The sequence below is a fragment of the Elaeis guineensis genome, chromosome 4 (genome assembly GCF_000442705.2).
Source record: "Elaeis guineensis isolate ETL-2024a chromosome 4, EG11, whole genome shotgun sequence".
NCBI lineage: Eukaryota > Viridiplantae > Streptophyta > Magnoliopsida > Arecales > Arecaceae > Elaeis > Elaeis guineensis.
Window position 1 is genome coordinate 59,617,778 of NC_025996.2, and position 27,640 is coordinate 59,645,417.

The 27,640-nt window shown below is 35.6% G+C and overlaps 1 protein-coding gene and 1 long non-coding RNA gene across 8 annotated transcripts; one reads left to right on the forward strand and one right to left on the reverse strand.

Annotated features, from left to right (window-relative positions):
• On the forward strand, nucleotides 1-25,433 carry LOC105042798 (uncharacterized). Of its 7 annotated transcripts, XR_012140988.1 has the most exons (6): nucleotides 1-233; nucleotides 1,167-1,296; nucleotides 1,523-2,880; nucleotides 18,968-19,456; nucleotides 21,229-21,326; nucleotides 21,472-21,625. It is a non-coding gene; the product is annotated as an uncharacterized lncRNA (long non-coding RNA). The 7 variants fall into 7 exon arrangements; XR_012140989.1 differs by lacking the exons at nucleotides 21,229-21,326; nucleotides 21,472-21,625 and adding an exon at nucleotides 25,299-25,433; XR_012140987.1 differs by lacking the exons at nucleotides 18,968-19,456; nucleotides 21,229-21,326; nucleotides 21,472-21,625 and adding an exon at nucleotides 16,289-16,621.
• LOC105042783 (sugar transport protein MST6) lies at nucleotides 25,061-27,537 on the reverse strand. The gene is given in 3 exon segments (XM_010920102.4): nucleotides 25,061-26,188; nucleotides 26,191-26,766; nucleotides 27,252-27,537. Coding segments are annotated over 3 exon segments (1,527 nt in total). The 5' UTR covers nucleotides 27,385-27,537; the 3' UTR covers nucleotides 25,061-25,370.
• Nucleotides 27,538-27,640: the final 103 nt, after the last annotated feature.

Genomic DNA, 27,640 nt, shown 5'->3' on the forward strand with positions numbered 1-27,640 from the left:
CAAACGCTGTTCCCTCTGTCTAAAAAAAACCTTCCGCGCCGTGTTTCTTGTTCAGTCACCGCCCAAAACCCTTGCCGACGTCCCACTTTGTTCGGCCGCTCCAAAGCTCCCACCGTCCCACTTCGTCATTCGGCCGCCCCAAGCCTCCCACCCGACTCCTGAGGACAGAAAAAATAGAGGAAAACTGAAGGAAAACAAAGCCTTGCTCGGCTATTCCACAGAAATTTTGAAAGGTAAAATCTTTTCCCTTGTCTTTCTTTTCATTCATTCTCTTTTTCAGAGATCTGAGGGGAAGGAGAACACCTGAGAGAGAGAGGAGCGGTTTCTTAGGTTTCGATTGAGTTTGTGTGAGGGGTTTCTTAGGTTTCGCTGAGGGGAAGGCGAACACTTAGAAAGAGAGCGGAGCAGAGGGTTTTCTTTGGTTCCGGTTGGTGGGAATTGTGGCGGTTTGAGTTGGCCAAATGCCCATCGTGCGTGCCATCTGATGGCCAAGGAGCCTTCGTCGTCTTCGACCCAGAAATAAGAGGCGGTAGGGATCTCGGTTCGAAGAGCGTTGAGGGGGTTTCAAAAACCATCCCACTGGATCGACGGCAGAAATCCATGATCTCATCGACATTATACAGTTAGACTTCTTTCCCGTTCTCTCAGTTTTGTTTCCCCCCAGATTTGTATTCTTTTATTTTAAACAGATTCTCCCCCATATTTGTATTCTTTTATTTTAAACAAATTATCTTCTTCCATTCCGTGGAGTGGGGTTTGGGAGTGCCGGATGGAGGCCTCTGGTTTCACCCAGGAATAATAAATCGATGCCGGAGATCACGATCTTGTCGAGATTTAGGGCCATCGGAGAGCCGGGTGGGGCCAAGGAGGAGAAGGTGAGGAGGCTCTGGCTGCCGATTGCAAGACGGACGGTGCAATGGTTCGCTGGAAGAGAGAGGAGGTTGCTGTCGCAAGGAAGTAAAGAGGTGACAAATGTTTGAGGATTTGTCCGAATAGTGGTTGGAGCATAGGAGATCTTATTGATGGAGGTCGTTAATCTTAAATTAATTTAGCCAAGAGAGAAAGGAATGTGTTCTTCGTTGGATTGTTGACCAGTCATTCCATAAGTTATTTGCTAGCTAGGAAGAAGCAAAAAGTTGTATTAACAATGCATTTTTGGGGAACAGAGATGGTTCAGGAACAGTAGATGGAAGAGGAAATAAACTAAAGGAAAAGGTAAAGAAGATAAAGGCATAAAGAGTCAAAATGATCTGCATGATCCCAGATGCACGCATCTCACATGGGCTTTTCTGATTGGTACAGATTCTATATCTTCTGTTCAAAATGCTTTTTTTTTTCCTTACGTTATACTGTTAGAATTTTTTTCCATCTCCCAATAATAAGAAGACTTAACCTGACCTGACTTCCATTTTTTAACTTTTATGGCATGGCTGATGCATAAGCTGAACAGAGTAGTTTTTATATACTCATACATAATGTGGTAAAGCTATTTTGATTTCCATATTGTTTTATCCTTCTACAGCTTCATCAAGTATGTGAGGATAGGAGTGTTCTGCGCTATGTTTATTACTACTTGGCCAGAATTTTATCAGATGGTACTGGTGCAGAAGGTTTAAGTGCAGGTGGTGGAATTCCCACGTCAAATTGGGATGCACTTGCCAATATTGATGCTGTTGGAGGTGTCACAAGAGCTGATGTTATACCTCGAATTGTAGAGCAGGTTACTGCCAAGGTATCGAGTGCTCACCTGAAGGTATCTCATTTCCTTCTCTCTTGTTATAGATTCATCATCAACTTTGTACTTTATTATCAGCACCACCAGCATTTTGTTTTTCAGTCAAGATTCAGATTTTATCACTTCTCATGATTTCGCAGTTAAGATCCAATGGATCATCATTTACCTTCCTATGGAGAAAGCAAAATAGCTGCAGTAGTTGCCATAAGCCATTTAGAATAATACAATCTTCACTGCTTTCTACATTATGGACTTTGAGGCACAACTTGGACTGTGGCCCTACCAATAGTACTTAGTAACCAGCCACAATCGATTTGTTTCACCCTGGCACTATTTTGATGTTATTTTGATGCGACAAACTTTGATTTGTCTTGCCTTGGACGGTTATAGATCCTATTAGCGATTTTAGTGTGAACAAAATGAGAAATTGGTTTCTTTCGATATCTTGTAACCATAATTTGATCTATTGGCGTGCCATTTTGGGTTTACAAAATAATGGCTAGGTGTGAATTTGTTCGCATGTGCAATCACTGTACTCTTGGTAGTATTGGCTTGAGCATGAATGAAAAACTACTCTTTAAATATCTTTAACATGTTTTACTTCTAATATATGCTAATTGAATGGTAGTTAAATAATATACTGGATGCATAGGCACGGACGCCATCTTTCTCATGGTTGTAAAACAAAACAGTTCCAAAAGTGACTTTTTCCTTTTTTGCTATCAAATACCAAATAAGAGTTGTTATGAGTTACTCGTTATTCATCCATTATTAGGTGCCACAAAGGATTTATTCATTTTGACCTGTCAATGTAGCTGACTGGAATATGACATCCTACTTGTGTTGCCTCATCCAAGACAGACCAAGGCCCGTTTGTATCTTGAAGAGGACAGTTTGATTAGCAGAGCACATACTAGTTTGAATTGGTATTGGTTTCTTGGTTATCAAGCATACTACAAGTGAAATCATATATATCTACTTCATCTCCTACAACTATTATGTTGCTTTTTTTTTTGAATTCTTTCTTATTCCTTCATTTTCTGGGGGTTAATAACTTCACTTGTGGTCTTTGGAAGTTCATGCACGAAGGCTTGCAGCTTTGAAGTCCTTTAGTGGAGCTTCACCAAGCAGTTCTGAGATATTGGGTAAGTTGTATGAAATTGTATTTGGTTTTTAGAGAAGGTCTGTCCTATGCATCTACTCAAATTGCTTTTATAAGATGACTACCAAATGCAAAAGCTCATGCGTTTTAACAGTCATAGTGAAACAACTTTGCATGTGTTGATGCTAGTTAAAGCATTAACTGGCATTGTACTATCTCTCGCATTTTATGTCTGTATGTTCATCCTATCAGTCCATTGTTGTAATTCTATCTATTTGTAACACAAAGAAAATTTTTGGTGGGCTCAATTTCCATCCTTTGGTAATTTTTCAGGTTGCAGATACCAAAGAAAAGCAGAGGAAATATCTTATATGCATGCTTAAAGATTTTCTAATTTTGCATGCATGCTTATATTGTTCTAATTTTTTGGATTTATTTATTTTTCGTATTATAGATTGTTGAGAAAGAAATTGACTTGCATGAGAGTTTTGTGGAAGTTTTATAGCTTTTGCGGTTGAGAAGGGAATTGACTTACATGGAACTTTGTGGAAGCTTTATGGCTTTTGTGGTTTAAAAAGGGATTGACTTACATGAGAGCTTTATGGAAGCTTTATGACTTTGTGGCTGTTATTTAAGACTTGGACATTTTATAACTTTATGGGTATTATACAAGACATTATTTTATTTGTGAACTTTTGTGGTTAAGATGATGCATGGAAGAACATGTAGGAATCTTTATATGACGATGTATTTGAAAGATATTTGAATTATTATGAATAGATTAATTAATTTGAATTTTAGTATATTTTATTTATTTATTTGAAGAAAAAAAGTAGGTTAATCTTTTTGTGAACAAATTTTGTCATTAATGGTAGGTTAACTTTTTGTGACAATAAATTTTGTCACTAAAAATTATTTTTTAATGGCAAGTTAACTTTTTGTGATAATAAAATTTGTCACTAATGGTAGATTAATTTTTTTGTGATAATATATTTTGTTATTAAAAAAATTATTGGTGTGTTAATTTTTTGTGATAACAAATTTTGTCACTAAAAATTATTTCTAAATTGCAGATTCACTTTTTATGGTAAAATATTTTGTCATTAAAACTACTTTTTTTTGTGACAAAATATTTTGTCATTTAAAGTATATATCATATTGTACTAAAAATTTTATTGTAATAAAAATATTTTATCGTAATATTCAACTTTTAGTAAAAAAATTTTTGTTGCTTAAAATTTATACTCAAAATCTATTGTGACAAAATATTTTGTTGCAAAGTAGAATTTTTAGCGATAAAAAATTTTTGTTACTTAATAATGTATATGAAATAAAATCTTGCTCTTTTTAGTGATGAAAATATTTTTTGTAAAAAATTTTATATCTTTTTGCAATGAAATATTTGTCGCTAGATGAGGCTTTTTTTATGATAAAATAGTATTTTATTGCTGAAAGTATATTTTTTGTGATAAATAAGTTTTGTCACAAAAAGTCAATCATGATTTATTGCGATGGAGCTTTAGCAATAATTTTGCGACGAATTTTTGGTCGTCGCAGAAAATTTTCGAGATAAAAATGGTCTTTTGTGACAAAATTTTTTACCACAATTTTTTTTTTGTAGTGGATCCATTAAGAAAATAATTTTTTTCTGCTACTACCAATAATTATAGGAATTAATACTGTAAATAATGCAGATGTACATTATCATCAAATAATGAGACTAATTAAATTTTATTCAAAATAAATAATTTTTTTATATTCAACTTTGGCGAATAATTAAGCACGTATTTTGTCTCTTTTTTAGATGAGTGCCATAACATGCTAGGATTTTAACCATTTAGTGATATATCATATCACTAATAAACCTAATAAAATATGTACATCAGGTATAAACAAATACCATGCCTTCGGATATGAAAATATTACTCAATCCAATATACACTCCCATTTCATCCATCTAAACATCAAACATAAAAATATTCTTTTGGGGTTAATTAATATTTTAGTAGTTTAGACACAATTATGATACTATTAAAATTTTATTGGATCAGTTATATTTATCTAAAATTATACATTATAGAAAATTTCTAGTTTTAAGAGTTCATGGATATTTTAGTAATTATGCCAAAACAATCAAATCAAAAATTTTCAATTCCTTATAACTAGTATCAATAAACTTTACATGTAAAATAAGGTATGAATACATCATCAAGAATATGATAATAGATCTGCAATATTTTATTTGTAAACAAATAAATTAAATAGCACATGAAAACTATGTAATATATGTACAAATTTATAGACTTCTATATAATAAAATTATATAACATGGACATTATCATAATTATTAAAGGATCTTTATATAATAAAGTTTATTACCGAAACTTAATAATGATCTAGGGTCTTTACATGATAAAGTTTATAGCAGGGATCAAAATGTAATTTTAGAATGACCTTTATGTAATAAAGTACTTTATTAGGGACTAAATTACCAAAATCTCCTAAACCAAATTAAATCGGATTAACTTGATTTACCCTTTGAGGTTAATGGGTTGGATTTGAAATCTTAATGCATACTAATCCTGATGTATCTGGATCTGAGTTTATGGGTCGAAACCCAAAAACCCACCCCTTTCTTCTTCCTCCCTCCTCCCTTTTCCACAATCACAAGAGATGGAAACTAGGGATCTGGTGACCCCCTCATCTGCTAATCTTTGCCAATGAGTCACTAGTTGACCACAGCCATCGATGACTAGCCTAAAACTCTCGGTTCGACCATCAATTTGCTGGCTATCGCTTGGAATATCGGTGGAGAAGGAGAAGCCAAGCTAGCACTTGTTCCCTCTAAAATACAGTTGGGAGCATCGAAAATCCATATGGTGGACCGTGCCCTCTCTCCAAGGCCATCCACCAGTTTCCTGAGGGTGTATTGGTGATTAGTCGGTCAATTAGAGATGGGCAATGGGCCATGCCTGACACGACATGACCTAAGCCTATCGGCCCATAGGTTTAACGAGCCGTGGTAGCCCATCTTAAGGGGTCTGTGTTGGCACACGAGTCGGGTCGTGTCAGCCAGGCTCTTATGGATCGTGCTGGTCTTGGACCGCGGGTTGCAAAACCCTCAGTCCAACCCGACCCCTTATATGTGCCTTATCTGGTACAGTCCGTTACTATAATCAAAAGAAAAAATCGAGCTAAATGTACTCCTCGCTGTCCACAAGCAGCATCTTAATTTCCAATCCCAACTCTGAGTATTTTTGATAGAAAGGACTCACAAGTTTTGGATGAGTTCAGAGACCAAGTCCATAGGAGTATTCTTTTATAACGTACTTCACCCATCAGAGATAGTATCTGAATCAATCATAAAGACTAAGGCTGACATTATCCATAATAGTAATATAGAATTTTATTTTATCACAATAACCATCAAGTATATTCTTATCTTTTTATGGGAGGCTTATCGTTACTTAGAGTCTACATCAACCTAAAGTAGGTAAAACAAATCCCAATGCATTTTAATATGGACCACATTCGATTGGGACTAAATTAAAAAAATTCCAACACATTCCTCTCTCTCTCTCTACACTACTTATTAGACCATGTAAAGTTTTTATCGATATTATAGTCTCATTTTTCAAATGGTGAGAAAAAAGATCCCATATCTGTCTGGAGAAACAACAATCCAATAACAAATGCTCGACATTTTTAAAAGAGTTTTGATTGACAACATAATACTTTAGATGTAGCCAACCTCTCTTTAATAGATTATTAGTAGTTAAAGTCTTCTTAACAGCAGGCCAATAGAGAACTTTTTATGGGGCGCAAGTCTTCCATAAGAAAGAAGATTCCGGTGCTAATATACCATCAAAACTAAGAAACCAGTAAAAGGAGCTGACAGAAAAGTTTCCCAAGAATTCCATCTCCACATGATTTTATTAGAATTTCTTCGAATCTTCCATAAGCAAGAGATGTTCCCTGATGCAATCCGTATCTAATACTCTTCCAACCTTCCATCATAAGCAAAAGGTGATCCATAACACTATACTAGTAATTATAGTCTTAATCTCAGTCTGGAACATAGATAGTTGTGGCTGCGCTCTACAAAGGAGAATGAAGCTTTTGTTGGATATATCCAATTAAGCCCATATAGATGTGGTCTACACTAATATGCATTGAGATTTATTTTAGATATTTTAATTTGATCTCGATTCTGATTAAAGATAAGTTTTAATAAAGTGATAAGAATATATTTTATAGTCATATTGTGATAAAATGAAACCTTATATAACTATTGTAGATAGCATTCATCTCAGTTTTTATGACTAATTCAGATATTATTTCTGATGGATCAATATATTATAAAGAATATTTGATATGAACTTAGTCTTCAACTCATCGGAGAGCACTTGTGAGATCTTTTATCAGAAATACTTTAAGTTGGGCTTGAAAAATCAAGATGCTGCCCTTGAACAATGAGGAGCACATTTGGATCTTCTTCTTATGATTGCAGGTAGGTTGATTGTAGAGATCATAGATGCTATTGATGGCTTCTTTTTATATAAGTTTTATTTTTTTCATAAAGTCTAATATTGTGATATCAAAGCCATACAGGTTATTTACCTTAAAGATTAAAGTTTTTTTATATCTACATGAAGATTTCACGGATATAGATCTAACTAGCTATCTTGGTTGGTTGCCTAAGGAACCATTCCTAGACTCTATAGTAGTAGATGCTTTATTTATTTATTTATTTATTTATTTTGGGTTTGATTTATTGATAAATAAATAAATAAAGGGGAAGAAAGGAAGGATGGTGGATCTCTCATTGTCGTATTTCCCTCTCCACTAAGGATGGCTAGGGATGGATTGCAGGCGTGCATCTAGTGGCCACCCATGGCAAGCCACTATTGTCCTCCTCCGACAGCCACCCACCAGTTAATCAAAGGAAATAGAAAAGTCGATGGTGACAAGTCATAGGTGATGCCCGATCCACCTCCACCTGATGTTCCACCTCGCACTGGACTCTCTTGGCTCGTGAAACTCCATCTCACATTGGACTCTCTATCAGAGAGTAATATCTTCTTATCCTTTTTTTCTCTCTAAAATAATTCTATTGCCGTGCATAACCTTCAAAATTTATTATCAGCTATCCACCTGTAGCCGTTTAAATTAGTCTGCTCAGTGAGATAAGATTTCATTTGAAATCGGATATGTATCGAACTCACTCAATCTCTTATTATATCATCATATGTCCTCCAGCTGATTGTCCTTATGCCTCTAATTGCACAGCTTGATCCATTCGACAGATGAACAATGCTCTCACTGCTCTTTAGGAAGTCAAACAGCTTCTCTCTGTAATAAACATGATGGGTGTATACAGAATCTAAAATTTACTGCTGGAAAGAAGTAGATAACTCGTTAGATATCAATAAGAATCATCTTCTGACTTGCTACAGACCGTCGTCACAGTAGCCCTTGTCCGATCTCTGAGTTGAGGATAATCTCTAACATGATCCCAACTCATCGCATCGGTAGCACCTGATCTTGCTAAGGTCCCTCATCTTGGATTTGAATTATCCTCCTTGCGATCCTTTGCCACTCTATTTGCTACCATTTCCTCTTCAGAAATCGTCAAAACTGAGCTACCGCCATCTGAAGTCGAAGTTAGGTTCTCTCTCCTGAGAACCTTGTTCCGAAGAATCGTCATAGTGATCTTGTCCATTTTGATAGTGCTCATCTCCACTAGAATAGTAGTCATCAAGGACTTATACAAAGGAGGAACAATCCTAGTAAGACTAATATCCTGATCTTCTCCTCAACCTTCTCACCTGCACTAAGAAGATCGGTGAGCATCTTCTGAAAGTGATTGAGATGTTCCTGCATGTCTGTCTCTCGTCCATCCGCAGTTGGTAGAACTGCTCTAAAGAAAGAGTATTGGTGATGGACTTTGCCATGTACAACTCCTCGAGCTTCGATCACAGTTCCATCAGAAAAGTCTCGTCAAATACATGAATCATCACTTCATCTGTCAGGTACAAACGGATGGTACTCACTGTCTGCATTTGTAGTTGCTCTCAGGTCTTCTTTTCCATGGTATCCGACTTCTTCTCGTATAAGAGAGCGTCGATTAATCCATGTTGGATGAGCACATTTTTCACCCTCACACCACAAAGAGAAATTACTCTTTTCATCGAATCGACTGATCTCCATCTTGATTGTGCTTATCTTCTCCATCTTCAATCTTGATCAACACAACTCTATTTAGATCATTTGGTACTATTTGTTTATGGAAATTATGCTCTGATATCAATTGTTGTACTTTAATATCACTTATTGATGGAGGAAGAAAGAAAAAGAGAGAGAAAAATATCACAAACAAATCAAAATAACATGGATTGGTCTCAAGCCTACCCTATGGCGCGTGCAAGCTTCACTATCAAAGAAAGAAAATCAAACAAATATAAGAAGAATTCATCACTCAATCTTTATACAAAGATCTCTCAATAAGAAATCCCAAAATTCTCACAAACGCTCTTGAAATCTTTTTTGAAGCTTCTCTACACAATCAGGATGTCACCAGCTGTCCAACGCAATAAACGGCTCATCAATCGGAGCTATATAGCCTTTAGAATCATCAAAACAGTATTTGATTAGGATATCGGGCTCAAATCAGGCCTGTAGGTCGGGCCTGGGCCCCCTTGTGCCCCTCCTTCGCGTCCGTATGTTTTTTCGTATATCTTAACCGTCTGGATTCTATTTGGACTATTCTTGAGCTCGTTGGATTCTGTTCGTTATTTTGGATCTTGTTTTGGACTCATTATGGACCAAACTTTGAGGTATTTTTCTCAATAGCTAGCTCCACTTTCTTGAGCGTTGGATGCCCCATCAACATGCAACACCCAAATAGATTCTAGTTCGACCTTTGAGCTCTCAACTTGCACAAACTTATCATCAGATTTGTTGTCGGGTACGGTGCACTCGACAACAAAATCAGCTAAGACTTGAGCTTTCATTGACGATCATGGGTGATACTGTATATTAAATTCACAGAGTTTGATTGCCCACTTCACTATCCGATCGGAGGTATGTGGTCGATGTAAGATCGTTTTCAAGGGCTAGTCCGTTAAGACGACCACTAAATGTACTTGAAAGTAGGATCGAAGTTGCTAGATCGATATTATCAAAGTGTAGATCATTTTTTCTGCCTTCAAATATCTGATCTCAGCATAGTGGAGCATTCTACTTGTATAGTGATTGGCCTCTGAATTCAATTTTCATCTTTCTGATGAGAATCGAACTAACTGTTTCTAATAATATTGCCAAGTAGAGATACAATATTTTTTCTTCCTTCATTTTGTAAGTAATGGAGAGGATGCCAAGTACTTCTTCATGTCTTCAAAGGCCTGTTGGCATTCATCCGACCATAAGAAGTCTTTGTTTGCCGCAAGGTCTTGAAGAAGGGTAAAGATCTTTCTGCGACTTCGAAATGAATCGACTAAGTGTGGTGATTCTTCCATTTAGTTGCTGTATCTCCTTCTTGGAGCAGGATGCTTCATGTTGAGAATTGTCTTTATCTTCTTTAGATTAGCTTCGATTCTGCATTGCAATATAAGAAATCTGAAGAATTTTTCGACTGTCACACTGAAAGCACACTTAATTGGATTCAATTTTATCCAGTGTCATCGAAGTGTGTCGAAAGCTCCTCTAAATCTCGGATGTGATCGTGGGTCTTAGCACTTTTCACATGCATGTTGTCGATGTAGACTTTCATGTTCCATCTGATTTATTTCTTGAATACTTTGTTGACCAACCACTAATAAGTGCTCTGCCATTCTTCCAATTGAATGGCATCACTTTGTAGCAGTAGATACCTTTATCGATTATAAAGGCCATGTTCTCATCTTCGGGTGCCATTTGGATCTGGTTGCATCTTGAGAAGATATCCATAAAGCTCAGGAGTCTATGTCCTGATGTTGTATTGACTAGTTATCAATTTTCAATAATGAAAAATAGTCCTTGGATAAGTTTCATTTAAATTGATATAGTCGATGCAGATCCGTCATTTTTCGTTGGCTTTCTTCACTATCACAATGTTGGCAAGCTAATCTGGATAGTTGGTTTCTGATGAAATCTATCGTAAGTAACTTGTTGACTTTTTGTCGATAGCCTTCTATCTTTCGGAAGCAAAAGTTCTTTTTCTTTGCCTCATCGGTTTAACTTTTGGGTCGATATTTACCCGATGAGTTATCACTTTTGATAGAATGTGAGGTATGTCGGTCGTTGATCAAGCAAAGATATCAGCGTTCTTCTTAATAGATCCACCAATTGATTTCACTCCGACTCAGATAGTAGTGACCCGATTTGAATAGTTTTAGTCAGATCATCTTCTCTCAATTGAACCAAATCAGTTGTTCAACTGGCTCATCCCTTTCTTCATTATCCTTCTGATCCAGTTTATCAACCGACAGAGAGTCTTCAGATTTGCTGCCATTGATAGAAATTATGAAACAGTGTCGGGTCAGTTGTTGATCCCTCGCATCTCTCTGATTCGTTTCTTGTTGGAAATCGACAAGGAGATGGTATGTCGAAACAATCGCTCTCAACGTATTAAGTTTCGATCGTCTGAGTATGACGTTATAAGCTGAAGAAACTCGGACGACCGTGAACATTAAGAGACAGTGCTTTGTTGTGGTTCGATTTCGGTGGTTAAAGGGAGAGTGATTTTTTCTTCTATATTGGCCGCATCTCTAGTGAAGCCGACCAAAGGTGTAGAGACTCTTCTGAGTTGGTCTGTAGATAGTCGTATTTAAGAGAAAGTAGAGCAGAACAAAACATCCATAGAACTTTCATTATCTACAAGAATTTTTTTTACATCATAATTAGCTATCATCGTCGAGACGACGACAGCATCATCATGATGAGTCTGTACTCTTCGAGCATCATCATCCAAAAAAAAATTACATTATCTTGTCATTGCTTCTTGGATGATTCTTCTTTGGAGTTTGTCTCTCAGTCTCGGTCATTTAGAAATCATGTTGATGACTCTACCATTGATCGGTTGTTGTTTGCTTCTTTAGATTGAAGCTGAGGTTATTGGTCGGCAGGAGGTTGAGTCAGACGGTCGTGTCGATACTTCTCGAGATAGCTCCATCGGATCAGATCTTCTATTTCATCTCTGAGTTGAATATACTGTTCGATATCGTGACTGTGGTCATGATGGAACCGACAATATTTCTTTTTGTCGTGGCTCCTTGGGGGCACTTTCATTGGTGGAGGATGACGAATGTAGTCTTCTCTCTCAATCTCCATTAATATCTGCGCACAAGAAGCAAAGAGAGGAGTGTAGGAGCTATACCTGTAATCGAAATTATTCGGTTTTGGACTCTGTCAGTGGGGCGAAGTTCTTTTATCGGTTGATACTCGATTTAGTCCAATCGAAGCCCCGTCCTTTTACTTTTTTCTCTTCTGACCTTTTCCTTTCGATTGATGCCGATCAGTAGCGCCTTCGCTCGCATGGATATATTTATATGCGCGCTTAAGAAGTTCGACATATGTCCGAAAGAGGGTCTTATCTAGGAAATAAGTAAACTTGGAACCTTTTAGACCCCTCTTCATAACTGAGATGGCCATATCCTCATTGAGGTGTCGGATTTCAAGCATGGCAGTGTTGAAATACGCCATGAAGCTTCTCAAAGTTTCTCCTTCACTCTACTTGATGGAGAAGAGACTATCAGATACTCGCAGCATCCTCCTGCTGGTGCTAAAGTAGGTCACGAATGACTGCTTTAGCTGCTCGAAGAAATGTATGCTTTTCGACTGGAGCCCAGAATATCAAGCTCGAGTAGCTTTACGGATGGTTGCTAGAAAATCAAGGTATAAGAGGGCATCGCTTGCCCCTAAATCATCATGAGAGCCTTGTAGCTCTCCAAATGGTCAACAGGATCGATGGAGCCATCATAAGGCTCCATCTATGGCATCTTGGATCGAGTTGGGATCGGCTCGTCTAAGATGCATTAAGAAAAGGGTGTAGTGTGGATGTTGAAGTCGTTGGAGGATTCTCGGCCATCCACTTGGAGCTGAGCGAGTTGACGGTCGAGATCTCTAAGCTTGCGCTCATAGTCATTGAGTTGCCATTGTTGTGAGAATATAGGGATAGAATCCCCTAAGAACTTGAAGAGGAATTGGAAGGCGAGCGTAGCCTCTTTCCTTCTTGTTGCTGCGGCGATGAGAAGGAGAAGGAGAGCGTTGCGGTTGGCGGTGGCACGATGGGAGTGCCAGGATGGTGGTGGCTCGACATGGTGTGAATGTCGAGTAGATCATCGTTTCGAGTATGGAGAAAGAGATCGTCGAGGGATGTGATGATTATGTCGGATGGCATCGTGTGCGGGATCGACTCCTCCACTATCGATTACTGCTGTTGCTGTTTTTGTATTTGTTGCTGCTGGAGGAGGTGCACTGCCTCCGTCAGTGTTTTCACCTACTGCACCAAGGCAGCAAATTGCTGAGCATCTGTGGTGACGATCGGACGCGAAGAACTGGGCCTTACTAGTGGAGGTGGGAGATCTTTCTGATGGGAAGGTTGCCTGACAGAGCCGGTGAAAATATTCTGGACTCTTATTATTGTCATAATGGTTGGATCTGCCTTTATCTGGCACGCCAATCTGTTGCGACTAATCTCCGAGTGTGTTGACTCCGGTGAAGAGCAACTTGCAAAACAAGTTCACTGGCTGGAATGGTGTCCGGCAAGGATCCTCTGATGCCTAAATTAGCAAAGGTGTGAATTAGTAGACTTCAATAAAGTTTCAGCCTAGTAAAAAGCTCCTTACTATTGCTGTTCCCTTATCTCCCCTTTATAGGCAGTTTGGATGTAACCGTCGAACACATGGAGTCCCGCTTTTTATGGCACGAAGGGTAGTTAACCCTTACTTTCGGACCATAATCATGGAGTTAGTGGATAGTTTATGCCCACTAACAATCGTGGTATGTGGTTATTATCCACGATTATAGTATCATGATCGTTGACTCCATATACCGATTGGCAGTCAGTGATTTTGATATGCCAACAACATTCAGAGTTATCGATAGGCAATCAGTATACGGATGGATAGTCGGCCATCCGTATTCAACGATGTCGATAGAATATCAGGTGACGAACTCTTTAGAGGCCATAGTCAAACCGATAATTTCTTTGACGGTTCCGTTTTGACGGTCCATCATCAGTTGCCGACATATAGTCAGAATCCAATCCTAAATTGGAGGGAGTAGATCTGATTGTCCGAACAGATATCACTCATATCTCCTCAAGTATAAAAAAATGGATGTGTATAAATTTTTATTAAAAAAGTAAACATAATAAGTGGATATGAGGATTTGAACCAGAAATTTGTTAATAATCTAACCATATGCATTAACCAATAAACTCCAACTCCCATGTAATTGTAAGTTAATAAATAAATATATTTAAACCATTAAATGCTTATGTATAAAATCTTCCAATGCAAAAAGATTTCCAGTGCAGGAGGTCCTAAGGACGTGAAAAATTATTCATGAGTGATTTATCTTCGTGAATATTTAAATCAATTAAAAGTCTTCCCTATTCGCCGCTCCAAGCCTCCCACTGATTAAACCTCATGAGGATATAAAAATGGAAGAAAAACCTAGGAAAACATATGAAAAAATCGATGAAACAAAGGATGAGCAAAAAAAAATCAAAGGTAAGATCTTTTCCCTCATAGATTCATCATTTTCTTTTAGTTTTTGATTTTTTTTTCATTTCATTGACTTTGTTTGGAGATCTATGGGGAAGAAGAGCATTTGAGGATATTGGAGGGGTTTCTTAAGCTTCGATTGGGATTTTCTCAATGATATGGGATTTTGTGTGAGTTGTGGTAGTGGGAGTTTGAGGTTTTGGAGAGCATAATCGGGGTAGAAGCATGATATTTTGTAGGGTTCGGAGATTTTTGATTGAAATGATAGATACACCATACAATACGAAGTCCCATGATTTGTAAGCATAAATAGGACAGATAGAAATTCTAGTTGAACACAAAGATATTTAAATATAATATACAAAAATAATACAAAAATATCAGGTTTTGTCCAATTCTATCCTAGTGTTGATAATATGATCGCAGAAGTTGCAGGATAAAATGGCAAAGGTTGTGGGTTTAGCGTTTCTTATATCTTAATGGCCGGCTTTGGGTTACTTAATTGACCTAACTGATGTAACCATGGAAGAGGGTGGAAAGCAAGTGTTTACCTGCCGGGTCCATAGAATAAGCTGTGAAGATGTAGGATTGATAATATAAAAGGATCATGGCTGGTTTGAAGGGAAAAGACTTACTAGCGCTCTTGTTGTGGACAGTGGATGGCAGACATTAGAAGAAAGCACTCCTTTCCTTATCAAGGACAATCCCCACATCCAACATTAAAGACGAAGCACCTGCATATATTCTTTGCTAGAGTAGAGATCCCTACCATCCTCATGCTACCATGTTCACATGGCCCTTGAACCTTTTTACTTTGTTCTGCATGGCAATAACTGTCGATTGCATGTGCTCATAAAGCCCATAATTGATTTTTCTTTGGCTCCTACATTATCAATTTATGGAGTTCTATCAAATAATAATAAGAATATGATACTAAATCCATGGTGCGAGACTTGAACTAGGCTAAGTTCGGCCTTTCTTAAGAATATGATGCTAAATCCATGGTGTGAGACTTGCATTAGGCTAAGTTCTGCCATTTTTTGGAGTTTTTGGAGTTGCATTCTCATGATAACATGAATATGGTGCCAAATCCATGGTGCATGTGAGACTTGCAGTAAGCTAAGTTCCATCTTTTTGGACTTTCATGGGGAATGCAAAGTTACGAAGGGGTCAACATACCTACATTTCTATTGAAAGAAAATAAACTATAAAAAAAAATTAAAAAAAAATCTAATGGTTGAGGAGGTTGAGACATTCTAGAATTGTTTAACATGTTTAAAATGTTTAAAAAACAAGCTGCTTTACTATGGACTATCAATAACTTTCTAGGATATGTTATGTTGTCTAGATGGAGCACAAAAAGGAGTTTAGCATGCCTTTCTTGCAACTATGATATATGTCTTAATATCTGCGCATAGTAGAAAATGTGTTATATGGCGTAGATTTTTGGACCCACACCATCGATGGCGTCGTCATAAAGCATCTTTCAATGGTACTATGGAGTTTAGGGCTGCATCAAAGGCATTGTTTGGGATAATTATATTGGAGCATCTACATGATTTTAACAATGAGTTTGGAAAAATGTAAAAGAAAACCAAAAATGCTAGCACCGCATGGAAGATGAAATTTATATTCTTTAGTTACCATATTGGTAGCATAACACATTAAAGCACAATTTTGATGTGATGCATATTAAGAAAAATATTTGTGACAATGTATTAGAAACTTTGTTTGATATTTCAGGGAAGACAAAGGATCATGGGAATGCTCGCTTTGACTTACGTGATATGGATATAAGAAAGAAGCTTCATCCTATTGAGTCCGAAGACCATCAAAAAATATTATTGGCCAAAGCATGCTATTCTTTGACAAATGATGAGAAAGATGTCTTTTGTCAAGTCTTAAAGGGAGTTAAACTTCCTGATGGTTGTGCGTCAAATATATCATATCGTGTGCAACTTAAAGAGAGAAAAGTCTCTGGGTATAAGAGTCACAATGCTCATTTTATCTTGCACTACTTATTACAAGTTGTAGTTAGAAGAACCATCCCTAAGCACGTTGCAGTTGCTCTAATTAGATTGGGTGCTTTCTTTAGTAGCTTATGTGCAAAAGTTATACCATTAGAAGATGTTGAGCATTTACAAATTGAAATTATAGAAACACTTTGTCAACTCGAGAGAATTTTTTTCCTTCATTTTTTGATATAATGGTACATTTACCTATTATCTAGCTAATGAAGTTAAACTTGGTGGCCCGGTACAATATCGTTGGATGTACCCAATTAAGAGGTATTTATACAAATTGAAATCCTATGTTCGCAATAAGAGTCATCCAGAGGGTATAGAAGGTTATTTGACAGAAGAGTATCTAATATTTTGCTTAAGATATTTGGATGAAAATGTTGCTAAAAGATTGAATAGGTGCTGGAGGAATTTTGAAGGTATTGGTACAAGTAATGAAATACAACCTCTATTCCCAATAATAGGTCGTGCAATAGGAGTGAAGAAAAAAAGAAAAGGCAAGATTATTGAACTGGATGAAGAGTTACTAATTCAGGCTCATCGATATATCTTATTTAATTGTGATGAAGTTCAAGAATATATTATGTAAGAAAGCAATCTTATTTTTTTATTTTTTATTTAATTTTACTCTTCGTTACAACTCATCTAATAGTATACTTTTCTTTTTTAGTGAGCATCAGAATTTAATTAACAATCAACGTAGAAGACGTAAATGGAAGAGAGAGTAAAGCCATAGCCAAGACTTTACTAGCTGGTTTGAAACTCGTGTCATGGATGAAAAAATCCCTGATGAGATCAAACAACTAGCTAGAGGTCTCAACCATTTAGCTCGAAGTTTTAGTGGATATCTCGTCAATGGCTCCAGGTTCAATACCAGAAAACATGATGCAAGATGTAAAACTCAGAATAGTGGAGTCACATTAAAGGCATTGACCTCTAGTTTTGTTAGTTCAAGGGATCAAAATCCTATTGTTGCAGATATTACTTATTATCGTGCGGTACAACAAATCATTCAATTGGATTTTTCTGAAAATTTTAAGGTAGTTGTATTCAAATGTGATTGGTTTCAAGCAGAGCAGAATGATTATGGGCTTACACATGTCAACTTCAAGAAATTGCTTTATTTAAATAATCCCTTTGTGATAGCATCTCAAGTGCATTAGGTTTTTTTATGTGCAAGATCCTAAGGATATAAATTGGTATTATATTATGAAAATAATTCTTCGGGATCTCTTTGATATGAAAGAAGATTCAAATCCAAATGATCACCATTCATATTTGGATGAGCCTAGTGATTCAATATCAGAATATACTATACCAATTGAAAATGATGATGTTACTTGGTCAAGGAAGGCATCGCTCCTACAACAATTGATATGCCCTTGTATATGCTGAATGCTCGCTCTATAGGAGGTGGAGATCTTAACAAAGAGGACTGGGATGTTGATGATATGGATGCATAACAAATCACCATATCAAATTCATTTGATAGTCATTCTATTTTGAACTCGATTTATTTTGTAACTTGTCCTTAGATCTATTGCTATTTCATTTCTAGATGTCTCTTACCTAAAAATATTATTATAAGTTAATCCAAGTAGACAAGTTTGAGTTATAATATATGAATTTTTTTTTGATTAATTATCTCAAGATGTTACCTATAATATTTTCTTGATATGCAGTAGTATTTTTGCTTCCCCCCAAAGCATACTAACATGTGCATATGTTATAGATATCTAAACAACATCTAAAGGTAATGTGTCAATTGCTTTCAAATATAAAAATAGATATAATTTATCGATTGGCTTATTATATAATATATTGACCACATGCCTAGTTCATATGTATTTATTGAACTCTTTTTATTAGTATTATTTCATGAATTAGTCTATGGTTGCATATTATTTTGGTTAGCTTTTGATATTCTCATACAATTTATGAGGAATAAATAGAAATATGATTGAAGATTGGTTATTCTACTTACTTTTATATGTATAGTTTTGCATGAATGGATAGTGATATATTCACCATAGAGATCCACTATGGTGGATCCATTAAGCTTGCCCTTCACATGTACTATAGTGGGGGATCTGTAAGTTACTTTGATAATTATAATCCAGATAAAATAGTATTACAGAGCTTGAAGACATGATGGATCAGTTAGGATATAAAAAGTATATCTATTTTCACAATCTTATATGGGGCATAGCTTTGAGAGTGGCTTGAAAGAGCTTAAATATGATAGAGATATATTTAGTATGCTGGAGGTAGTGAGAGGGAACGATGTAGTACAAATCTATGTAGAGCACAAGATGAATGAAATCTTTGAGTAAATATTTTATGATATTATTTATTATTTAAATATATATATCTAATTAAATATTTATTTTTTTGCATGCAGGATCTATCTATGAAGAAGGGGAAGTACCTACAAAAGAAAGAAAGAAGCCTACAAAGAAAGGAAAAGAGTTCAATAAAAAAGAAAAAAAACCATAGACTAAAGAAATGAGCATTAAAATGGTAGGCTTGAGTCCTACGATGGAAGGAAGAAGTCATACAAAAAAAGAAGAACTTAAGCCCAGGTTAATACTTGACATGCTTGCCGAGAAGGAATGTGAGCAAGAAAAAAAATAAAGAGGTGCAACATACCAATAGACAGCCCCAAATACATCTAAAAGAGGTGCCATTAAACAATAGTCGGGCTCAAATATGTTCCACAGAGGTGCCAACGAAAGGAAGTCTAAAACGATCAAGGGATGAACAATCATTGGAGCAAAGGAGACAAAGTGATAAGGAATGTGATGAGAAGAAGCTAAGAATGAAAGTAATGATGTAGAAGTTGACAAGAAAAGTGAGGATGAAAGAACTGGGGATGAAGTTGAAAATGAAGGTAATTTAATAAATTCATAAGATTTGTTTCTATTTATTTATTTATTTATTGAAAAATTTTTATAACTATCTATCATGCTACTGATGAATTTTATCCATTAAAATAAGATATGCGAAGAAAAGAACTAGAGGGCCTATCTTATGTAAAGAAATACATGCACGAGAATTTGAAGAGCGTAAGCTCATCATACTCAATGAAAAGGGCTAATCTATCGGTGATGACAAAATATATGATGACTTTAGTAGATTCTTGAGAACTTTGACTCGAAATTCAAAATTTGTTCCCTTGATCTATTGTACATGGCATATAGTTCTGAAACGAAATAAAAATAATGTATGGAATTATGTGAATGTATTTTTATATTTGCATATCTGATAAAAATTTATTAATTTTTAATTCTAAGACTATTGGCTAATAAGTTTGTAAATTATTGTAGGAAAAATATATTGTTCCTGATGAAGGCAAAAAATAAATTTTGCAAGCAGTTGCAGATGCTTGGAGAGGTTACAAGTGTAGGTTGAAAAAGAAGTTCTTGTCAGGATATAGCATAAGAGAAGAGAGATTGGCTAATAAGTCAGAATGATATTAGACTCACATTTTGAAGCACTTATTAACTATTGGAAACTAAAAAATGTGAAGGTAAAATAAATACTTGTAATACTTAAGTATAACTTTCAAAATAATGACTTATTATAATAACTTATATATAAATATTTTATATCTAATTTATTATCAATTATTTTTTTTCAATATATTTTGTTGTTACAAAAAGTCAGTAAGAAAAATCAAACAAATCGAGGAAAGCAAGAGTACACACATAGAGCTGGTCTTAAAAGCTTTGCAAGAATTTGTGACAAGTTGGTATGTTCAATTTGTTATTGTATTATACTTATTTATATATAATCTGTCAATATGTAAATATATTATGGGTTAATTAGATTTTTTGTATAAAATTATCTTATATAATATTTTTGATTTATTAATATATGTTGTCAATCATATTTGATGATGATATTATGTTCTCTTGTATTATTGTTTAACCATCATATATATTATCATGAAATAAGTTAGATATCTTTATGGCTCTCTCTCTCTCTCTCTCTCTCTATATATATATATATATATATATATATATATATGATTCATGATAATATAACTGAATTTTAGACAGTATCAAATGAAAACAAGGAACCACCATCACTAATTCAAATGTTTCTTAAAACTCGCAAGCCTAAAGGAGGAAACAAGCTGATGAGGATGCAAGTGCTAAAATCGAAAGTTGCATAATTTGTATAATTTTTTAAACTCAAAAGTATTTATGACATTAAATATGTTTATTTATTAGTTTTGAAATAAACTTATGATAAGAATATTTAATATAATTGATTGTTGGATATTGTAGTCTCGGCTTGAGGAAATACAATCTCAAATTCAAGGAGAAAGCAGTGCAGAAAAAATTACAGAAATTTTAGGAAAGAAAAATCTGGACATGTGCATTTCTATGAAAGAGGGGTCATCCAAAAGGATTTATGAAAAAGATCAATTTATGATGATCATTCCAAGAGAGCCCAACATAAGAGATAGATAACTTCAAAAAAATTATACAGAAGAATATGCAGAAGAAGTTTGATGAAGAGAGAGAGTAAATATGGTCCAAAAATTTGATGAAGAGAGAGTACATATGGCTCATGAATTTCAAATGATGCTTTCACAATTATAGTAGAGTAATCCAGAATTAGTTATTCCCCAAGGATTAACTGACTTTTTATTAGTGAATGATCGATCTCGTGATGATGCTACTAGTAAAATTGGGATACCACGCATGCATGAACCATCTTCAGCTGATGCACATGATTCTTCTTCTTTATAGGTATGTATGAGTTATTTATCTATATAAATATTTAGGTTGATTCAAAAAAAATAAATTATTTTCATTACAAATAGTAAATTAATATTGTTTAGCATTTGATTATTCAATATTGTTTCTTGTGTGATTTAATTTTCATTCATGACAGATACATGCTTCAGAGGGAGATTTAATGTTATGGATAAAGAAGATCATCCATCGAGAAGACAACCAAGAAAAAATACAATGACTATTGAACATTGTTTTTTATATTTTCTTTGAATGTTAGTAGTTAAATGTTGATGGTATATGAAGTTATGGACTACATTTTGGTTTTCATACACTATTGAGATTTTGTCATGATAAATATATTTTGCAACTATAATTTTAATTGTTATATGTGATTATAATTTATTGATATTTGGAAAATACAGGTCATTGAACAAAATATTAAAATAAGACGTGCAATAATTATATTTTGGAAATATAGGTTATAAATATAAAAATAGAATAAGCAACAATTGTAAAATATTTTTTAAAATAGGATATGCAATAATAGAAATTTATTGTCTAAACATAATAAATCATTGCCAAAATATCTGATAAAAATATTGTCTAAATAAATAAGTATTGTTGACTAAATATACAAAATAGTTGTCTAAAATGAAAAAAGTGTTGCGATAATCTTTAAAAACCTGTTACTTAAATATGAATAACTATTGCGTAAAATATAAAAATCACCATCAAATCCTTCCGAACACCATTGCCTAAACAATCATAACTGCTGCAAAAATTATAATTAATCATTGCATAAAGTAAATAATTGTTGCTAATTACTGTAAAAAAATATTGCTTAAATAAGAAAAATCATTGTAAATGTCTCAGAAAAATGCTATCTTAGCAAAAATAACCGTTGCATTTGCTTTATTATAACTGTTGTAAATACATATTAAAAACAGTTGCATAAGGTTCTATTAGGCAGCGGTTATTTAATCATTAGTTTAAAATCAAAATACCATTGCTTTTAACTTTAGGCAACGATCGTATAAGCAATGGCAGCAAATCATCGTCAAAATCATTAGGCAATGGTTTTAAACCTTCAAGCAACATTTTTTGACTGTTGTTTAAGATTATTTTTATTGTAGTGCTACATGCTCACACACAATTATTTGATCATCTTGAAGTAATAAGCTACTAGGATTTAGATTTTGCTAGATGCATCAATAGTACAAAGTCTACCATTGGATATTTCTTTCTATTTATAAGAGATGCTATGACATACTTGAGTGTAAAATAAAGTTTTGTTTGCTATATCTTTTATAGAAAAGCATATGTACGTAGCCTATTATGAGACTTCTTATAGGTCATTTGGTTGTGAAATTTTGTCATAGAATTTAGAGTTGTTGACTCTATTAATAAATTGATAAAGACATACTATGATAATAATTTTACAATAAGATTCTCCTATAGTATGAAGAAATATAAGCATCAGTAGATATATTGGTGTTAATACTCAGCTCCGGTGAGAAAATAAAGAACATAGTATCTATGGATCATATTAATGAACAGCTAATGATTATAGATCCATTGCCTAAAGAACTCATTCCAAGAATTTTGAGAGATCATGTGGCTCATTAGCTCATTTTATGATGAATATTATCAGACACTATATATAAAGTCATCATATTGGATTTTATAATAAAATTTAATTACTTTATTTTATATTGATCAGCTGTTCACCGTATGATATAAAAAAAATCAAGAATAGATATAAAGTTCCATCTATTCATAAAGTAAAATTTCACTTTAAAACTTGATTATAAGGTATCATTAATATTATAACATATGAAAAGCCATATGTTGACTCATAATATATTTGCTACCATGATTCACACTGATAATATTTTATAATTAAATATATATTGTATATCCTACAGAGCAATAATTAAGTTTTTAAATATGGATCCATATCAGTTTTTCAATTATGAGATCTAGAGAAAATTTTATTAAAGATTTTTAAAATATTTTAAATAATTAAAACAACAATGATTGTGTTAGGTTGGCTAAGTAAGAGAATGTTGGAATTTATTTAATTAAGTTTATCTGGATGTAGCCTATACTAATACGCATTGAAATTTATTTTAGGTGTTTTAATTTGATCTGAACTTTGGTTAATGACAAGCCTCCGATAAAGTGATAATGATATATTTTATGGTTGTTGTGATAAAAATAAACTCTGCATAACCATTATGATCTATCTCATCTTCGTCTCTGTGGATGAGGAACGTTATAAGAAAACATCTCTTATGGACTTAATCTCCAACACATTCGAGAGTGCTTGTGAGGTCCTCCCATTATAAATACTCGAAGTTGGCTTGAAAAATCAAGATGCACGCTACTCATAGAAGGCAAGGAACATATCCAGGTCTTCTTCTTATGATTATAGGCTAGGGACAAAAGTTGTATGGATAATATTCATCCGGATTCATTTTTATATTTAAATCAATTTGGATATGGATAAAAATTTAGAATTCGACTAATATCCATATTCGCATCCATATCCATCAATGAAAAATAGATATCGATATGGATAGACAACTATCCAATCTGTATCCAAATATTGAATATATTTATAACTCTATATAATTTTATATAGTATTTATTAATTTTTAAGTAAAATATACGATCATATAAATATATTATTAACTTGATTTACCATCTATTTAGTAATATTTTTTATAGTCATAAAGTGTAATCATTTAACTTATATCTTATATCTATACTTATAGTATCCAAATTATATCAGTATTCATTTAAATCAAATGTAAATATGAATTTTTGTATCCAAAAAATATTCATATCCATATTTTGTTCGTCAGACAAAACAAATATGATATAGATATGCTAATATCTGATTTGTATCCGATTCGGTTTCAGTACTATTGTAGGTAGACTAATTCCAGAGATTGTGGGTATCATTGATAGCTTCTTTTTATGTAAGTTTTATTACCTATAAATTTGAATAGCTTTGACATTGATTAGAGAAAAATAATTTATGACAGAGAGCAACCAAAGTTCAAAAAACATGAAAGCTGCAACACTTGGTCACATGAAAAAATATATTCAGTTGCCTTGTAATTGTTAATGGCCAAAAGAATTATTACACTCAACTCCCATTCAATTTTTTTCGTAGAGTAGATGGTAACATTTAAATTTGTAGTCATGACTTTTGACTCAAACTTCCCAGCAAAATCATAGTTAAAAATTTAAATCATATAATAAACTATAGAATATAGAAAGATAACACTATAGAAGAGATCACTAAAGCAAAGCAACCTATACTTGTCATTTGTGTGAGTTCAAATATATTAAAAAAAAAAATATCTATAGATCTCTAGATTGATCTGGATTTACTTTTAAGTCCCTAGAGCTTTCAAGTGGAATAAAACCTCATTGAACTACTTAAGAAGGTGTTTTTAGATCCCCACCGTTCAATCATATAACCGAATAATAAAACTATGTAATCGGATAAGACAACAGCGTGACCAAGACATATATTTGTGTAACCTAAATATAAATCTATATAATTAGTTATTGAAATTAAGTAACCAGAGAACTGTATAACCTATGTGATCTGTGTAATCTGAATATAAATCCGTATAATCTGAACATAAATTTATAGATAGTAGGGATCTAAAAATAACTCCTTAAGCAGTTCAAAGAGATTTTATTCTATCTGAGAAGTCCAGAGACTTAAAAGTAAGTTCAGATCAATTTAGGGATCTATAAATAAATTTTTTTAGAAAAAAATCATATGAAATTTTTGACAATGTTACATAGAAGCAAATCAAAGTAAAGATGCATAAAGTTGTCTTACGTATCCTCTTCTACTCTTCCAACCTGTACCATTACTTATTTGTAACCCTCACACTGCTCCTCCTACATTTCAGCGCTATACATTCCTATAACCCTCACACTGCTCCTCCTACATTTCAGCGCTATACATTCCTAATGGCAAAAGGTTTCTTGGAAGAAGAGAGAACTCTCCCGTCGCCTCCATCTCCTCCTTCATGCTTCCGCCATAGGGTCGTCAGGGATGTAATTCTTCCAATACCAGTGCTTCTTCCATACCACATTCATCTCCTCAATAGGCACATTCTTCGTCTCCGGTAGCAACAAGATGATGAACAGCGTCATCACCACCACAAAGAAAGCAAAGAGCAAGAAGAGCCCGAACTTGAGGTGGCAGAGCGCCGTCAGGAAAAACTGCGCAATAATAAACGTCCAGAGAAAGTTGACGCAGACCACGATCGATTGCCCGGCCGACCGGATCTCCAGCGGGAATATCTCGCTCGGCACCAGCCACCCCAGCGGCCCCCACGACCACGCGAACGCCGCAACGTAGGTGCAGATGAGCACCAGAACCGCATTCGCATACGGCTTCGACATCACCCCCGTCCCGTCCACGCCAAACTCCACCCCGAGGATCGCTGCGATCGCCACCTGGCTGATCAGCATCTGCAAGCCACCCTCAATGAAGAGAAACTTCCGGCCGAACCTGTCGACCGTCGCGATGGAGGCGATGGTGGCCACGACGTTGACAAGCCCGGTGATGACGGCCGACATGAGTGACGCATTGTCGCCGAAGCCGATCGTCTTGAAGAGCACCGGCGCGTAGAACATGATGATGTTGATGCCGGTGAGCTGCTGGAAACCCGGGATGGACAACGCCATCACGAGCTGCGGCCGGTAATGCCTCTGGAGGATGTTCTTCCAGGGGTGCTGCACCTGCTTCGCCGACTTGCTCGCCTCCACCATGTCGTGCAGCTCCTCGCCGACGTCGTCGGTCCCTCGAACCTTCTCGAGATCCTCCTGGCTGTTTCGAGCTTGCCTCGCTCGATCAGGGAGTTGGGGGTGTCGGGCAAGAAGAGTGCACCGATGGTCATGATGCCGGCCGGAACTGCAGCGAGCGCGACGGAGATGCGCCACCCGTATCCGCCTTTGATCTTGTTGGTTCCATAATTAACGAGGCTGGCGGTGACGATGCCGATGGTGGTGGCGAGCTGGAAGCCGATGTTGAGGGCTCCCCGGAGGTTCGGGGGGGCCATCTCGGAGAGATAGAGGGGGACGGCCTGGTTCGAGAAGCCGACACCGACACCGAGCAGGACGCGACCGACGATGAGCATTGCGACGTTGATGGCGGCGCCGTTGATAGCAGAGCCGATGAGGAAGGCTGCACCTCCGCACAGCATGGAGGCCTTCCGTCCCAAGACTCTGGTCACCGTGGATGCGAAGAAGGTGGAGATGAGCCCCGCGATGTAGAGAGAGGAGGTAAAGGCGGTCAGCAACTGGCTGTCGAAGGAGCACCACTGGCTCTTGGATGTGCCTGCGTCTGCGTTTATCTGATCTTCGTACACTGATGGGAAGAACTTCTCTAAGAAAACATTCATGGAAGTTACACCTCCTGCACATGTATCAAATAGCATTAATATTTATAATTACATCCATTTGTCAAGATGAGAAAATGAAATATTGACGTTAGATCGATTGATGTTTGTAGGATCGTGTCACGAAATAAATCTTATAAGTATATAAATCTGAAAGTGCTGATTTCAAACAAGAGCATAACTATGAGGTGACTCACATCTTTAGAAAAACTAAGTAGTGTCACTAATTGGATGCCAACATGCATGGCTAATTATATAGGAACTCATGTGTCATAGACTTCATTTTCTGATTTTCTTTCTGTTTTTTTTTAATATTTTATTTTCTGGTTCAAAATGGATGTATCTTCTATGGACGAGTGCAAACAGAATCAGGCTTTACCACAAAAAAAAAAAAAAAAAAAAAAAAACATTGGAGGTGGGGAATTGAATTGGCAAAAGCTCAAATTAATTATGAAATGAACCATAAGTCTGGACGGCAAAAATAAAGATGGCAATTAATCACCGGATACGCCGATGTCATATCCGAAGATGAGGCCACCGGTGGCGGCGATCATGCAGGTGATGATCACAAAAAAGGTCACCTTCCCATTATAGTTCTTCACCTCTCCTTGCGCAACGAACCCTCCACCAGCCATGTTGATGCCAACTAACCAAGCCTGCTCCCTCTCCTGCTCTTTCTAATGGTGGACAACAGAAGTACCCTTGGGCTCCCTGAACTAAACGAGCATCAATACGCGTCTTCTCTCTTTTATTCACTGCATCCACAAAGAAGGTGTTGTGTATGCTTCCATCTTGTTCACCTGCCTTTCAATGGATAAGAGGTCTTGTGTTGGATATGGGGTTTCCAATGTTAGGTTTGGCCGTTGTGTCCGTTTTTCTTCTGTCTTTGGG